At 50.3% G+C, this 16,428-nt stretch overlaps 1 protein-coding gene and 1 pseudogene across 1 annotated transcript; one reads left to right on the forward strand and one right to left on the reverse strand.

Annotated features, from left to right (window-relative positions):
• Positions 1-2,505: 2,505 nt before the first annotated feature.
• Positions 2,506-7,083, reverse strand: LOC144602921 (uncharacterized; annotated as a pseudogene).
• A 461-nt stretch (positions 7,084-7,544) lies between these two features.
• LOC144602922 (uncharacterized) lies at positions 7,545-8,690 on the forward strand. The gene is made up of 2 exons (XM_078416044.1): positions 7,545-7,573; positions 8,051-8,690. The coding sequence occupies exons 1-2, from the start codon at positions 7,545-7,547 to the stop codon at positions 8,688-8,690; spliced, it is 669 nt and encodes a 222-aa protein (XP_078272170.1).
• The last annotated feature ends 7,738 nt before the right edge of the window (positions 8,691-16,428 follow it).

A 16,428-nucleotide genomic window follows, 5' to 3' on the forward strand; every position in this document is an offset into this window, starting at 1 on the left:
GCCTGTGGCCCACCAATTGGTGCAGAGAGGGGTCCAGGCACCCGGAGGGAAGGTGCCCGCAGTCCTTGAGATGGGGGCGGGAGTGTTTCCACTTCCTTCCCTGTGTGATCCTCACACAGGCTCAGTTCCGTGTCACCCGTCTCTCCTGATCCCAGAGCACAACCCTATCCCACCTATCGCACTGTTGACTGAAAGCAGGCACTCACCACTGCGGGCAGACACTTGCCACTGGGGGCAGCCACTCGCCACTGGGGGCAGCCACTCGCCACTGGGGGCAGACACTCGCCACTGGAGGCAGACACTCGCCACTGGAGGCAGGCACCACTGGGGGCAGACACTCTCCACTGGAGGCAGACACTTGCCACTGTGGGCAGCCACTCATCACTGGGGATCTACTCTCCTCTGGGGGCAGACACGCCACTGGGGGCAGTCATTCACCACTGGGGGCAGACACTTACCACTGGGGGCAGCCACTTGCCATTGGGGCAGTGACTCGCCACTGGGTACAGACACTCGCCACTGGGTACAGACGCTCGCCACTGGGGGCAGCCACTTGCCACTGGGTACAGACACTTTCTACTGGGGCAGACACTCTCCACTGGGGCAGCCACTCACCACTGGGGGCAGACATTCACCACTGGGGGCAGACACACACCACTGGGGGCAGCCACTTGCCACTGGGGGCAGCCACTTGCCACTGGGCACAGACACTCGCCACTGGGGGCAGGCACTCCTGGGGCAGACACTCTCCACTGGGGCAGCCACTCACCACTGGGGGCAGACACTCGCCACTGGGTTCAGACATTCGCCACTGGGGGCAGACACTCTCCACTGAGGCAGATACTCTCCACTGGGGGCAGACACTTTCCACTGGGGGCAGACACACCACTGCAGGTAGACAATCGCCACTGGGTGCAGACACTCTCCACTGGGGTAGACACTCCACTGAGGGTAGACACTCACCACTGGGGGCAGACACTCTCCACTGGGGGCAGACACTCCGCACTGGGGGCAGACACTCACCACTGGGGGCAGACATTCTCCACTGGGGTAGACACTCGCCACTGGGGGCAGACATTCACCACTGGGGGCAGACACTCTCCACTGGGGGCAGACACTCACCACTGGAGGCAGACACTCTCCACTGGGGCAGAAACTCACCACTGGGGGCAGACACTCACCACTGGGGGCAGACACTCTCCACTGGGGCAGACACTCTCCACTGGGGCAGACACTCTCCACTGGGGCAGACACTCACCACTGGGGGCAGACACTCACTCCTGGGGGCAGCCACTCTCCACTGCGGGCAGACACACTCCACTGGGGCAGACACTCTCCACTGGGGGCAGACACTCTCACTGGGGGCGGACACTCACCACTGGGGCAGACACCCACTCATGGGGGCAGCCACTCTCCACTGGGGGCAGACTCGCCACTGGTGGCAGACATTCGCCACTGGGGGCACACACTCACCACTGGGGGCAGATACCCACTCATGGGGGCAGCCACTCTCCACTGGGGGCAGCCACTCGCCACTGGGCTACCAGAAGGAGCCCAGCCACGAGCAGTGCAGGGAAAAGAGATGAGCAGACCAACATGTTCACCCGGAGACTGGAGACGCTGCCCAAGGCTGGGTTGTGATGGGACACCGTGTGTTGGCATCGGGAGATGTTTACACCGGTTGTTTGGTCCGCATCTGTTGTAACTGCGGGTTTGGTCTCAGTCCCGGGACGCTGGCAGCTCAGCCCCCCCACCCCCCACCCCCCTTACAATCCACAGGTAAACAATCACTGTAACCCTGTCAGTGCCGTGAGCCCGTCACTCACTCTCAGTGTGCTGTGACAACCCAAGGGGAAATAAACAAGAAACACTCTGCAGTATCTGTGGATTAAGACACGTGGCTCAGGGTAATGACCTGTGATCATGTCATCATTCGATGTTCCTGAACCATTCCATTTGGTGAAATTGTCTTCAGTCTCCTCATTCCCATCATTGCCAGAGAACCTCAGACCAACAGCCACGAGTGGTTCTTAGTGATACACTGACGCTATTGGTAGAGCTGCTGCCTCACAGCAGCTGAGACAAGTTCGATCCTGACCTCGGGTGCTGTCTGTATGGAGTTTGCATGTTCTCCCTGTGATAGCGTGGGTTTCCTCCAGTGATCAGGTTTCTTCCCATTCCCCAGTTTTATGCTTAACTGGCCTCTGTAAATTGGCCTAGAGTTTAGGGTGTGGATGAGAAAGTGGGACAACATAGAACCAGTGTGAACAGGTGATCGATGGACTCGGTGAGCGAAGCGCCCGTTTCTTTGGTTGGACCTGTTTCCTCCAAATATGTGGCTAAGGCTGTCCACACTGCTCCGCCTGCTGTTCTGTAATAATAATAATAATAATAATAATAATGCATTACATTTATATAGCGCTTTTCAAACACTCAAAGACGCTTTACAGGGATTTCTAGAACATAGAGAAGTGAATAAATAGATAAATAAGTAAACGAACAGAGAAAGGAGACAGAAGGTGAGGTGACCTTCAGTGGTTGAAGGCAGTACTGAACAGGTGAGACTTCAGTGATGTTTTGAATGTGGTGAGTGAGGAGGAGTCTCTGACGGTTTGGGGTAGTGAGTTCCATAGGGTGGGAGCAGCGATGGAGAAAGCCCTGTCCCCCCAGGATCTGAGTTTGGTCCGGATGGGGGGGGATAGGAGATTGGCAGCAGCAGAGCGGAGGGTGCAGGTGGGAGTGTGCCTGTGGAGGAGGTCAGTCAGGTAGGATGGGGCCAGGTTATGGAGGGCTTTGTAGGTCATGAGGAGGATTTTGTACTGGATTCTCTGGGGGATGGGGAGCCAGTGGAGTTTGTAAAGGACGGGGGTGATATGGTCACGGATCGGGGTGTGGGTGAGTAGACGGGCAGCGGAGTTTTGAATGTATTGAAGTTTACTGATGATTTTTGAAGGTGCGCCATAGGAGGCTGTTGCAGTAGTCCAGACGGGAGGTGATGAAGGCGTGGATGAGGGTTTCTGCAGCTGTGGAGGAGAGGGATGGACGGAGACGGGCAATGTTTTTGAGGTGGAAGAAGGCTGCAATGGCAGTTTAATCCCCTTAACTACCACACTGTCAATATGGGGGAAAAGCAGGAATGGGGTACTGATTTTAGATGATCAGCAATGATCAAATTGAATCAGGGAACTGATTGATTTGGAGAAACATTGAAAAATAGGTGCAGGAGTAGGCTATTCGACCCCTCAAGCCAGCACTACCATGGCTGATCATCTAAAATGAGTACCCCATTCCTGCTTTCTCCCCATATCCCTTGATTCCTTTAGCCCTCAGAGCTAACTCTCTCTTGAAAACATCCAGTGAATCTGGTGAGTAGTTTTGGGCCCATACCTGAGGATGGCTTTGGAGAGGGTCCAGAGGAGGTTTATGAAAATTATTCTGTGGATGAATGGGTTAATGTATGAGGAGCGTTTGAAGGCTCGTGATCTGTACTGGCTGGAGTTTATACGGATGAGTGGGGATCTCACTGAAATCTATCAGATCATGAAAGGCCGAGATAGAGTGGACATGGATCAGTCTGAGGAAGGGTCTCGACCCGAAATATCACCTATTCCTTCTCTCCAGAGATGCTGCCTGTCCCGCTGAGTTACTCCAGCATTTTATGTCTTCAATTTAAATCAGGATCTGCAGTTCTTTCCTGCACAATAAGAGCCCTAAACCTACTTGAAGGCCGAAGGGCCTGATTCCAGGCTGTATAACTCGATGCCTCTCTGATGTGAAGGGCCGGTGTTGTTCCTTGTGTGTGGGGGGATTCCTGTGGGAAGGCGAGTGGTTGAACCGAAGTTGTGGAGGGAATGGTGTTATGGCGAGTCCGGAAACTTGTTGGTTGTAGAAGAAGTTTATTGCGACAGCAATATTCGAATACAAAGGTTAAACAACAAGGTAAAGGACAACCATCAAAAACTCACTGTCTTCTTCGAAGACTTCTCTGAACTGAACCTTTTCGGGCGCCAAAAGCGCACATGACCACGCTGTCCAATCAGCGATGTCGCTCTCTGGACCAATCCCTACGGTCGCGCTCACACGTGACCTTGCTGGCCAATCTGAGGGTTCGACGACCCAGACCATTCTCTATGGTCGCTACATGACCCCCCCCAGAACCCGAGGTACGGAACCTAGCAGGGAGCCGGATTTCGCGACCATAACAAGTAAGGAGAGGGGCAGCCTGAACCACAGGAGCAGGGGATTCCGGACTTGGAGGAACTGCCGGAACGGGGGGTCCTGGACTGAGCGGAACTGACGGAGGCCGGCCTCTCCTAGGGATTTGGCCGACCAGGACTGGTTGATCCGGATCCAAGTGTGCAGGTTTAAGCCGGGACACCGAGACGAGCTCACTCCTGCCGCACACGTCTAAGGTGAAGGTAGCCGTCCCCTTACGCAAAACCCGGAACGGCCCTTGATAGACCCTCTGCAACGGGGCACGATGGGAATCTTTTTGCAAAAACACATACTCACAGTCCTTCAGGGAAGGCGGTTCATGTACCATGAGACATCCATGACGTGAAGTCGGAACTGGAGCCAGGGAACCCACCCGTGCCCGGAGCGATGCTAAGACTGATGGGACTGGAGGCAGCTGGTCTGAGGGGTCCGGAAACAAATCCCCGGGTACTCGAAGTGGCGAGCCATACACTAGCTCCGCGGACGACGCACCGAGATCTTGCTTAGGAGCAGTCCGGATGCCCAGAAGGACCCAGGGGAGTTGGTCTACCCAGTCCGGGCCTTCAAGCCTTGCACTGAGGGACGCCTTGAGTTGACGGTGGAACCTTTCTACAAGTCCATTTGCCTGGGGGTGGTATGCAGTAGTGGGTTGTAACTTGGAACCGTACAGTTCTGCGAGCGCGGCCCAGAGGGACGAAGTGAACTGCGGCCCCCTGTCAGTGGTAATAACTGCCGGGACCCCGAAACGTGCTACCCAATGGAGGGCCAAAGTCCTGGCACAAGAGGCTGCCGAGATATCAGACAATGGGAAAGCCTCTGGCCACCGGGTGAACCGATCCACCACCGTGAGGAGGTGGGTGTAGCCCCGGGAGGAAGGCAAAGGCCCGACTAAATCCACGTGGATGTGGAAAAAACGAACTGCTGGGACCTCGAACTCCTGTACGGGGGGCTGGACATGGCGCTGGACTTTAGCGGTCTGACAGGGAACGCAGGAACGTGCCCAACCCGCTACCTGTTTCCGTAGGCCATGCCAGACAAACCGAGTTGCTACTAAAGCAGAGGTGGAGCGGATGGACGGGTGCGCCAGCCCGTGAATGGCATCAAAAACCCGGCGCTGAAGGGAGGGCGGTACTACCGGCCTGGGACGGGGAAGGGAAACATCACACCAGACTTTTGTGCCTTCCGACCCGCAGGCTACATGAGCCAACTTCAATCCCGAAGTGGTGGACTGGTATGCCGAGGCGGTATCCGCTAGAAGCTGTGCCTCCGCAAGCTCCTGGGGATCCACCTCGCAGTCCACCGCCGAAATAGGGGAAAAAGCAGGTCTAGACAGGGCGTCAGCAACGGCATTAAGCTTACCCGCGACATGACGGACATCGGTGGTACATTCGGAGATGGCAGTCAGGTGCCGCTGCTGGCGGGCCGACCATGGGTCAGACAATTTGAAAAATGCAAATGTTAATGGTTTGTGGTCCGTAAAGGCCACAAATGGGCGGCCCTCAAGGAAGTACCTGAAATGAAATTGGGCTTCGGTGTGGACAAACCAAGATTGCGGTTGATGTGTCCAAAACGACGGAAGGTAAACGCTTACTGCGCTTAACTCCGGTGTGCCAGGCGCGGCATCCAACAACGGGGCGTCGTGTTCCTGCATAGCCGGGGTCACCAATATGGCGAGTCCGGAAACTTGTTGGTTGTAGAAGAAGTTTATTGCGACAGCAATATTCGAATACAAAGGTTAAACAACAAGGTAAAGGACAACCATCAAAAACTCACTGTCTTCTTCGAAGACTTCTCTGAACTGAACCTTTTCGGGCGCCAAAAGCGCACATGACCACGCTGTCCAATCAGCGATGTCGCTCTCTGGACCAATCCCTACGGTCGCGCTCACACGTGACCTTGCTGGCCAATCTGAGGGTTTGACGACCCGGACCATTCTCTATGGTCGCTACAGTGTCATCAAAGGAGGAATGGAGATGGCAGGCAAAGTGAGGGGAGGGGTTAGTCTGGAGGGGCTTTCCTGAGCGAAGTACCATGGGGATGGGGTCAGACAGGTGGAGGGGATTTGTTCCCTGAAGGAGAACTCAGTGAAAGCCAAGGGGGGGGGGGGGGGGGGGGGGGCGAGGAGAGGACTGAGATGGAGTAAGGATGTTTCCCAACGGGGGGGGGGGGGAGGAATGAGATGGGATGAGGATGTTTCCCAAGGGGGGGGAGGAATGAGATGGGGGTGGGTGTTTACTGAGGAGACACTGGATGAGGGATGAGACTGGCTGAGATAGGGGTGGGTATTCCCTGAGGTGGGATACGGGGGGATGGGGTGAGGAAGGGATGATGAGAGGAGGTACTGGGAGGCGCAGGCTAAAATGCAGATGGGTGTTTCCCGAGAGGGGATGCTGGGTGTTTGAAGGGAGATACTGAGAGGGCGAGGCTGAAATATGTTTCCTGATGGAAAGGGATGGGTTGGGTGGGCAGGAGTTCCTGCTGGCTCCAGGGGTCTGGGGTACTGATCCACATAGAGGGTGGGGGTATAGGGGGAGCCCATGACACATCAGGAGCAGCGGCAACAACTCTCCAGAAGCCTGACATCACCCAGGACACGGTAACCGCTGTTCAAACACTCCCTTTCTCCACACCCGGGGTCTCAGCAGGGCACGGGTCCAGCAGATGTGGAGGGGAGCTTGATGCTGGAATGTTGCTCTGGGCGGGTGGACACAGTGTGGGAAGCGGTACGTGAAGCTGGCAGAAGCGAGTGACTTCACCTTCAGATGGAGCTTCTGTCAGCCCCATCTCCACTGACATCCCCCCTTCATTGCTCAGCTGCCACCCATATCCAACATGGATGCAGTGGCATGTGAGAGCCCCAGTGCCCATCCCCACATGACAGGTCACCCCTCACTCCATCACTGGGATAATCCCCACCACATCCCAAAGCACCTCTGCTTTATGGCACCAGTGTATCCAGTAATGTGAAGGGTGGGGTCCCAGACAGCAAGGAGTGCTGCCCATTATCTGCGTGGCACCAGGGAGCTACGTCTAGGGTTGCTAACTGTCCCGTATTAGCCGGGACATCCCGTACATTGGGCTAAATTAGTTTGTCCCGTACAGGACCGCCCTTGTCCCATATTAGGCCCGGGGGCCGCTGTCGGCCCAGACAGTGTAGGCCCGGGCGCCACAGGTGCGTAGCAACCCGCCTCCTGACCCGGGCGGCCACCATTGTTGGAGCAGGAGCATGTGGCCGCTGGCTGGGTGAGGTCACGTGGGGCGTGGAGCATTGACGTCACCTTTGGTCCCTTATTTGGAAGTGAGAAAGTTGGCAACACTAGCTACGTCTGATGGAGCTGGTGGATCTCCAGTTTGAACGGTTAAACAAGAGTTAAAGGTTAATGGGGTTCAAGAATCAAGGTGGTTCCAGCATTAATAGATATCAGGGGATGCTGTGGAGTTGATTGCATCCATGTGACCCCAGTAAATGTTTCTGGTTCTGGTTCTGGTTGGTTACTGCACAAACACCTCATAAGTGGTTATCTCGCGCAGGTCGGAGTGAGTAGAGTCGTGATTAAATTTTGAAGTGGGCCTCTTTGACCAAGTTGAGGAGATCTAGTTGCTCAATCCCCTTTTTAAATGACTGAATATCGAGTGTGTTGGGTGGTAACATATTCCATTCCCTTATCGTCCTTGGGTAAAGGGAATATTAGTAGCAACGTTTATTGAAATTCAGCGAGTTGATGATGTTTGGACCGGTATTTTGTCTTGTTTCATGGCAGTTGGTGCTCTGGGATGACGGGAGATTTGATAGCGTGATTTTGTGACTCTCTTTGTAACTTGCAATAATTCTTAGCCTGATTGTGCGGAGCTCTAGGATATCCCATCGGAGAGAAGTCAGCATAACCCTCTCCTTTGACAAACACATCAAACACATCACAAAGACAGCCTTCTTCCACCTCAAAAACATTGCCCGTCTCCGTCCATCCCTCTCCTCCACAGCTGCAGAAACCCTCATCCACGCCTTCATCACCTCCCGTCTGGACTACTGCAACAGCCTCCTCTATGGCTCACCCTCAAAAATCATCAGTAAACTTCAATACATTCAAAACTCCGCTGCCCGTCTACTCACCCACTCCCCGATCCGTGACCATATCACCCCCGTCCTTTACAAACTCCACTGGCTCCCCATCCCCCAGAGAATCCAGTACAAAATCCTCCTCATGACCTACAAAGCCCTCCATAACCTGGCCCCATCCTACCTGACTGACCTCCTCCACAGGCACACTCCCACCTGCACCCTCCGCTCTGCTGCTGCCAATCTCCTGTCCCCCCCCATCCGGACCAAACTCAGATCCTGGGGGGACAGCGCTTTCTCCATCGCTGCTCCCACCCTCTGGAACTCACTACCCCAAACCGTCAGAGACTCCTCCTCACTCACCACATTCAAAACATCACTGAAGTCTCACCTGTTCAGCACTGCCTTCAACCACTGAAGGTCACCTCACCTTCTGTCTCCTTTCTCTGTTCGTTTACTTATTTATCTATTTATTCACTTCTCTATGTTCTAGAAATCCCTGTAAAGCGTCTTTGAGTGTTTGAAAAGCGCTACATAAATGTAATGTATTATTATTATTATTATTATATCATTCACGCTTGATTTACGCTTGTAGTGATTACATACAAAGTGAGCTGCTTGGCGTTGTACTTTCTCCAGGGTGATCTTGTTGTTGTTGTTGAAAGGATCCCATACAGCTCCACAATACTCCAATTTGGGCCTGACCAGGGACTTGTAGGCGTTCTCTTTGTACTGCATGCGTGGAAATTTATTTTAAGAAGGCCGAGCGTTCTGTTTGCTTTGTTAGACACTTGACCAATATGTGTCGCCCAACTTAAATCTTTGCTTAATTCGACTCCTAGATACGGGTGATGGTCGACAGCAAGTAATGTATGGCTACCCATGTTGTATTCCAACAAAAGTGGTTTAGTCTGGTGTGAGACATGCATGGTATGACATTTGGTTGTATTGAATGATATCTGCCAGGTTTTCCCCCACTCACAGAGAGCATCCAGATCCTTTTGTAAGGACAAGCTGTCTTCTGGTGTTTTAATCTCTCTATAAATGGGGTGAACTTGTCTCCCATTCCCTCACTCCCCTGACTGCAGCTTGTCCCTGTCCAACCAGTCACTCTGGTTTCACACAATGGGAACTGGATCTGGGCTGGAAAGTCCCCAGAAGTGAAACCAGGAACCAACAGAAACCACAAAGTGCTGGAGCAACTCAGTGGGTCAGACAGCAGCTGGGGAGGGAATGGACAGGTGATGTTTCAGTCTGAAGGGTCCTGACAAGAAACGTCAACGACCATTCCCTCCCCTGAAGCTGCCTGATCCGGTGCCAGCGATCCTCCAGAGCTTTGATTTTGCTCCAGATCCAATCATCTGCAGTTCCTGGTGTCAATCCACAGAAGCCATGTCATGTTTTCCACTTTCCTCCCAGTATTGTCCAATCACAGGCTGATTCCCATGTGCGTCATCAGTTGCTGGGTGAACTGCGCTGTTGGTGCTGCTGATTTGTCCCAGTGGGTGCGGGCTGACCCCCAGAGGCCGGCGGCAGAACTGCAGAGAACCGCGACCGCCCTCACTCACTCACCCGGTCTGTGGGACAACCCACTGCCCGGACCGATCAAATCGCGCCACTTGCCCCACAGTCGAGGAGCAGCTGGTTTCCACTGCTCATGGATAGTATTGCCAATGTACAGGATAGAATGGTGGACACCTGCCTGGTCCATCGGCAAGAATGAGACAAGACAATTAGTGCAGGAGCAGGCCATTCGGCCCTTCAAGCCAGTACCGCCATTCACTGTGATCATGGCTGATCATCCACAATCAGTACCCTTAAGAGAGATGACATTGCCAGACAGTGGGGGCTCAGATCAAAGCCATGGACGTGTCTCGTCTTCTGCTGGGATCCATAGTTGGTCGCAGATTGATTAGCACCTACGACCAGTCTTAGCATCGGCAGCCAGAGTCAACCGCAGGAAGAGCGAGACGATGCTCTTCGGCAACTGCCTGTCCCTTTCACCATCAGGTCTGATTACCTGAAGGGATCTGGTTTGAAAGGGCCAAAACAAACAACTACATTTGGATGCAGCCGATAAGCACCAGCAGCGCCAAACCGGCAGCGCAGTAGCAATGTTCCCACTCGATAACTGGTCAAAACTTTGTCATCAGGTGTGAGGTACTCTCAAGGTGGCGATATTTGCCGCAGGTGTGGCCTGTCCTCCGCACCTCTGTCCTGGCAATCACCTGGGCTGTCTTCCAGTTCGTCTGGCGACCAAAAAAGGAGCAGATCCAAAGGATCACAATGCACAAATCCACAGACATTGGGAGAAAACCACACCCAACATCTCTCTCATCCAGGCTGTGCATGGATCCAACGCACGTGGGCACCAAGTGTTACCTGTCCGCAGTGTTGCAAAGGATGGACCCGGCGTCATTGCTGAGCAATGCCACAGTCAGCCGCACATTGCCACACCACCTTGTCCTTTGTGGACCAACACCTTCTCGACCAACACCTTTGACCACAAGTGCATTGGTCAATGGACAGTGTGAAACATCCAGGCATCAAGACTTTGCTTGGCAGGCATTGAGAGGGGTCCTCCCAGTCACATCCTTCCTGTTGAGTCTTATTCCTGTATTGGGATAGCTGTATTGAGATAGTTGCCATGCTGTGATGGTTGCCCACCTCTTTACAGAGAAAAATGCAAGGGTCCTTGTCAGGTTTCATCCTGAGCAGTCTCGTAACATAGGACTCTGAATTGCTGGCTGTTCCCGTGAATGCATTTGGAGATGGACATCCAGTGCTGCTGGAAGACCATCACTTCAGTAAGACACTCCTTGGTCTGCCTGAAATTTGTGGATGTCCTAGCACAGCAAGATGTCTGCAAGAGAATGTTGATGACTAACCCTTTGCAGACTGTAGAATAATGTGCTGAGGACTCTGTGAAGTTAGATACAGCCATCACGGCTTGATAGGGGAGGACCACAGTCTAAGTGTCTTCTGCTGCTGGACATTGAGAGGCTGAGTCCAGTGGAAACTCCCCTCAAGTAAAGGAAAGGACATCACTCTAGAGAGACACATGAATGGCAACGAGGCAATGTGTGAAGAGAAAGTGATGTGCTAACATTGAAAGCATAGACAATGAAAACATAATAAGTAAATTTTGGTGTATTTAAAAAAAATCACAAATGAAGTTTATTTTTGAAATTAAAAAATTGCATTCCCAGGACTTGGCAAGGCATTGCACTTCCTATGCTGATGATTGCGTTGTTCTCAAATGCAGAATACATGACTGTGCAATCTGTGATAGTGGGGGACAGAATTTGTGCTCAATCCCTGACTCTCAATATCACAACAGATCTATCCAATGTATTCCTGACATTTAGTTGCTTGCAATTCTCATATATTCCACCCTTACCTGTTTCACTCGTGCTCTAATTTGTTTCTTGTTATATACATTCTTTTATTCTCTATTCTAATTGTGAATTCACAATTCAATATTACAGCCTCAATGTTACTGCCACATTATATCTTCCTTTCGCCAGTTGGATATGTTCTCCCCCTCTGGCCATCAACTTCACAGTGGGGCCACCGCAATACAACAGTGCACTGTCAAAGTCAGTGTAGAACTCAAAAGCACCAAACTGTGGCTGGTGGTGAGAGTGGCTCTCACCGTCAGATCATTCCTGTACGGCATCTCACACTGTCAATGCAGGATGCACGGGTCCTTGTCAAGATACACAGCAGCTGTGCAACAGAGGACTCTCTTATCTATGGATTGTTCCCAGGGACACACATCAAGACAATTGTCAATGCAGTACAGGGCAGTTTTATATCTTTATACACAAATGTAACAATAAACGATCAACTATAGTTTCAGTGGTCATAACTATCTGCTTCAAATATTTAGAGTATGACAGGTAATATTTGCAGTATTTTATATTTCCAATGGGAGCACATCCCAACCACAGCTGCACTTAATATTCAGATATCAGTGAGAACAAAACCCCAAACGGAAATAATTCTGTGGAAATCTTCAACCTCTCATTACTGAGATCTGAGGTCCCCGCCTGCTTTAAAATGGCATCAGTACGGTGCCCAAGAAGAGTATGGTGACGTGTCTCAAACATGTTGGTGATACCAACGTCTGTGGCAATGAAGTGCTTTGAGAGGTGGGTCATGGTTCATATCACCTCCAACCTTAGCAAGAACCTGGGCCCCTACAATTTGCCATGCACCACAATATGTCAACAGAGGTTGCGATTTGGCTGGCACTCCACCATGCATTGGACTGTAAGAACACTTCTACCATCAACTCATTGGAGACCCTTGAACTATCTTAATCGGACTTTATTGGGCTTTATCTTGTACTAAACATTATTCCCTTTATCCCGGAACAATACACAGTGGACGGCTTGATTGTAATCATGTACAGTCTTTCCACTGTCAGGATTGCACACAATAAACAAGCTTTTCACTGTTACCTGTTACGGTGGATTGAACAAAAACTAAACTGAACACCTATGGCTGGCTGCTGTTTATCTACAGGTGTACAGTGGAGAGCATGTTGACTGGTTGCATCACGGCCTGGTTCGGCAATTTGAATGCCCAGGAGCTAAGAAAAAATGTTATGAACACTGCCCAGTCCATCACGGATGCTGACCTCTCCACCATCAATGGGATTTACAGGAGTCTCTGCCTCAAAAAGGCAGCCAGCATCAACAGAGACCCACACCATCCCTGCCATCGGGAAGAAGGAACAGGAGCCTGAAAACTGTAACGCCTCGGTTTAGGAACAGCAAATTCCCTACAAATTAAACACTACAACCTCAAATAAGTTCTAAACTACATAGACTATTAATGTTATTATTGCACTGTTATGGTTTGTTTTTTGTGTGTACATGTGTGTGTAAATATTTACATTATATATATATATATATGAACTGTATATATGTGTGTTTGTGAGTATGTGTATATATACACACACACTGAACTTTTTTTTCTTGTTTATTATATTGTTTACCGTGTAGCATCAGAGAATCATAGATGTTTACATATTTTGTTGTGCTGCTGCAAGTAAGAATTTAATTGTTCCATCTGGGACATATGACAATAAAACATTCCTGACTCTTGAATTTCTTCCTGCCTCCAGGAAGAACGTAGAGGAGTCTGAAAACCATGATTTCCAGTTTCAAGAACAGCTTCTTGAATCATCAGGCTCTTGAACATTACAAACACCAATTAAACTATAAACCATGAGCACTATTGGTTGTACTAGAAGAGGGAATGAGGTCCTACGGGGTGAATATAGGGTGTTCGGCAAAAGGTTAAAATGCAGGACCTCGAAGACGGTGATCTCTGGATTACAACCAGTGCCACATGTTAGTGAGGGTAGCAATACAAGCATACAATGGATGAATATGTAGCTGAGAATTTGGGGCAATGGACAGGGATTCAAATTCTTAGACCATTGGGATCACTTCTGCAGCAGAGATTACCTGTACAAGAGGGACAAGTTGCACCTTAACTGGAGGTGCAGGGAGGTTTACTAGGGAGGGTTTAAACCAGAATGGCAAGGGTGAAGGGGGGAACCTCGGCAGCAGGTCAGCAGAGGGAAGGACTAATGAGAAAGTGGAGGTTATGATAAGTAAATCTTAAAGGAAGGATAGCCAGGGAGATGTTCATGAATACGGGGATAATGAAGGGCTGAAGTGTGTTTACTTCAATAATGGAGGTATTTATTCACAAAATGCTGGAGTAACTCAGTAGGTCAATAATGGAGTATCATTGGTGAAGCTGATGAACATAGAACCTGGATTAGTGCTTGGAATTATGATGCTGTGGCCAAACCAGAAATAATGTTGGGTGGCAAAGTTGCTGCCTTATACCGCCAGAGACCCGGGTTCGATCTTGAGTACGGGTGCTGTCTGAACGGAGTTTGTACGTTCTCCCATGGGTTTTCTCCGGATGCTCCGGTTTCCTCCCACACTCCAGACATTCGGGTTTGTAGGTTAATTGACTTCTGTAAATTGTCTCTCGTGTGTAGGATAATGCCTGTGTATGAGGTGACCGCTGGTCAGCGCAGGCTTGGTGGGCCGAGGGCCATGCTGTATCTTTAAATAAAATAAAACTAAAGGAAAGTACAGAAACGTGGTTGCGAGATGGACACAACTGGCAGCTCAGCAAGCCTGGGTTTCAATGATTCGGATGAGATGGAGAGGGGGGTAAAAGTGGTGCTTTGCTAATCAGGGTGAATGTCATGTCAGTACTCAGAGAGGACATATTGGAGGGTCGACGACCGAGGCTTCATGAGTTGACCTTAAAAAGAAGAAAAGGGCAATTACTCAAATGGGATTACATTATAGGCCACCCAATAGCCAGCAGGAGATAGAGGATCACATATGTACACAGATTACAGAAGGATGTAAGAACCACAGGGTTGTTGTAGTGGTTGATGTTATCTTCTCCAATATTGACTGGGATTTACTCAGGGGAAGAGGATTAGAGGAAGCAGAATTTGTTAGGTGTATTCAAGTATTTTTTCCAAAATAGTATGTGGATAGTCTGACTCGAGGAGGGAGCATACTGGGCTTTGTATTGGGAAATGAGCTCCTGACTGGTGTTGCAGTGGAAGAAGAATTTGGAGATAGTGATCAGAACTCCATAAGTTTTAAGATTGTTTTAAATAGGGACAGGTCTGGATGTTGGGGGAAGGTAATTAGTTGACGCAAGGCAGATTACAATGTCATTTCGCAGGAGATAAGGAGTTTGGGAGCAGTTGTTACTGGGTAAATCCACAGATGACAGTGGAAGTAACTTAAAGGCTAGTTGATAAAAGTATAGAATGATCACGTTTTACCGAGGAAGAGGGATAAGGATAAGGAACGGAAACCATGGATGAACAGGGAGGTTGTAAACTTGGTCAGGAAGGAAAAGGAAGTGTATGTCAGGTTTACGAAGATGGAATATGAAGCGAATAGGAAAGAATTCAAGAAGGGCCAAATTGGAAATGTCATTGATGAGGCTTGACTTGAGAGATACAGCGCACCGAGTCTGCGCCGACCAGCGATCACTGCATACCCCTCTCCCTCCCATTCCCAGTCTGACCTTTCTGTCATGGGCAGTGCCAAAGTGAGGCCCACCGGAAATTGGAGGAACAGCACCTCATATTTCGCCTGGGCAGCTTGCAGCCCAGTGGTATGAACATCGACTTCTCAAACTTTAGATAGTTCCTCTCTTCCCCTCCCCCTTCCCAGATCTCCCTCTATCTTCCTGTCTCCACCTATGTCCTTCCTTTGTCCCACCCCCCTGACATCAGTCTGAGTGAGGAAGGGTCTCGACCCGAAACGTCGCCCATTCCTTCTCTCCTGAGATGCTGCCTGACCTGCTGAGTTACTCCAGCACTTTTTGAATAAAGAACTGCATACACTAACCTACACACACTTGGGACAATTTTTACCACTTACTGGTCCACCAACCTACATGTAAAAAGGCAATGTTACGGTGGTCATGGGAGATTTCAATATGCAGATAGACTGGGAAAATCAGGTTGGTACTGAACCCGAAGAAAGGGAATTTGTAGAGTGCCTCCAAGATGGATCCTTAGAGCAGCTTGTAGTGGAGCCTACCAGTGAAAAGGCAATTTTGGATTCAGTGCTATGTAATGAACCAGATTTGATAAGGGAACTCTATCAAGGTAAAGGAACCGTTAAGAAATAGCGACCACAATATGATAAGTTTTAATCTGCATTTTGATAGGGGAAAGGTGATAGCGGATGTGTCAGAATTGCAGCTGGGCAAAGGGGACTATAGAGGCATGAGGGAGGACCTGGCCAATGTTGACTGGGAAGAGACCCTAGCAGGGATGACGGTGGAACCGCAATGGCAGGAATTTCTGGGAATAATCGGAAGATGCAGGATCTTTCCATTCCAACAAGGAAAAAGGATTCTAGGGGGAAAAAGAGGCGACCGTGGCTGACAAGGGAAGTCAAAGACAGTATAAAACTAAAAGAGAAGGTGTATAACATAGAAAAAATTAGTGGGAAGCCAGAGGATTGGGAAGCTTTTAAAGAACAGCAGAGAGTAATTAATAAGACAATATGGGGAGAAAAGATGAAAAACGAACGTAAGCTAGCCAATAATATAACAGAGTTTCTTCAGTTATATAAAGAGCA

This window comes from Rhinoraja longicauda, chromosome 19, assembly GCF_053455715.1.
Source record: "Rhinoraja longicauda isolate Sanriku21f chromosome 19, sRhiLon1.1, whole genome shotgun sequence".
Taxonomy (NCBI): Eukaryota; Metazoa; Chordata; class Chondrichthyes; order Rajiformes; family Arhynchobatidae; genus Rhinoraja; species Rhinoraja longicauda.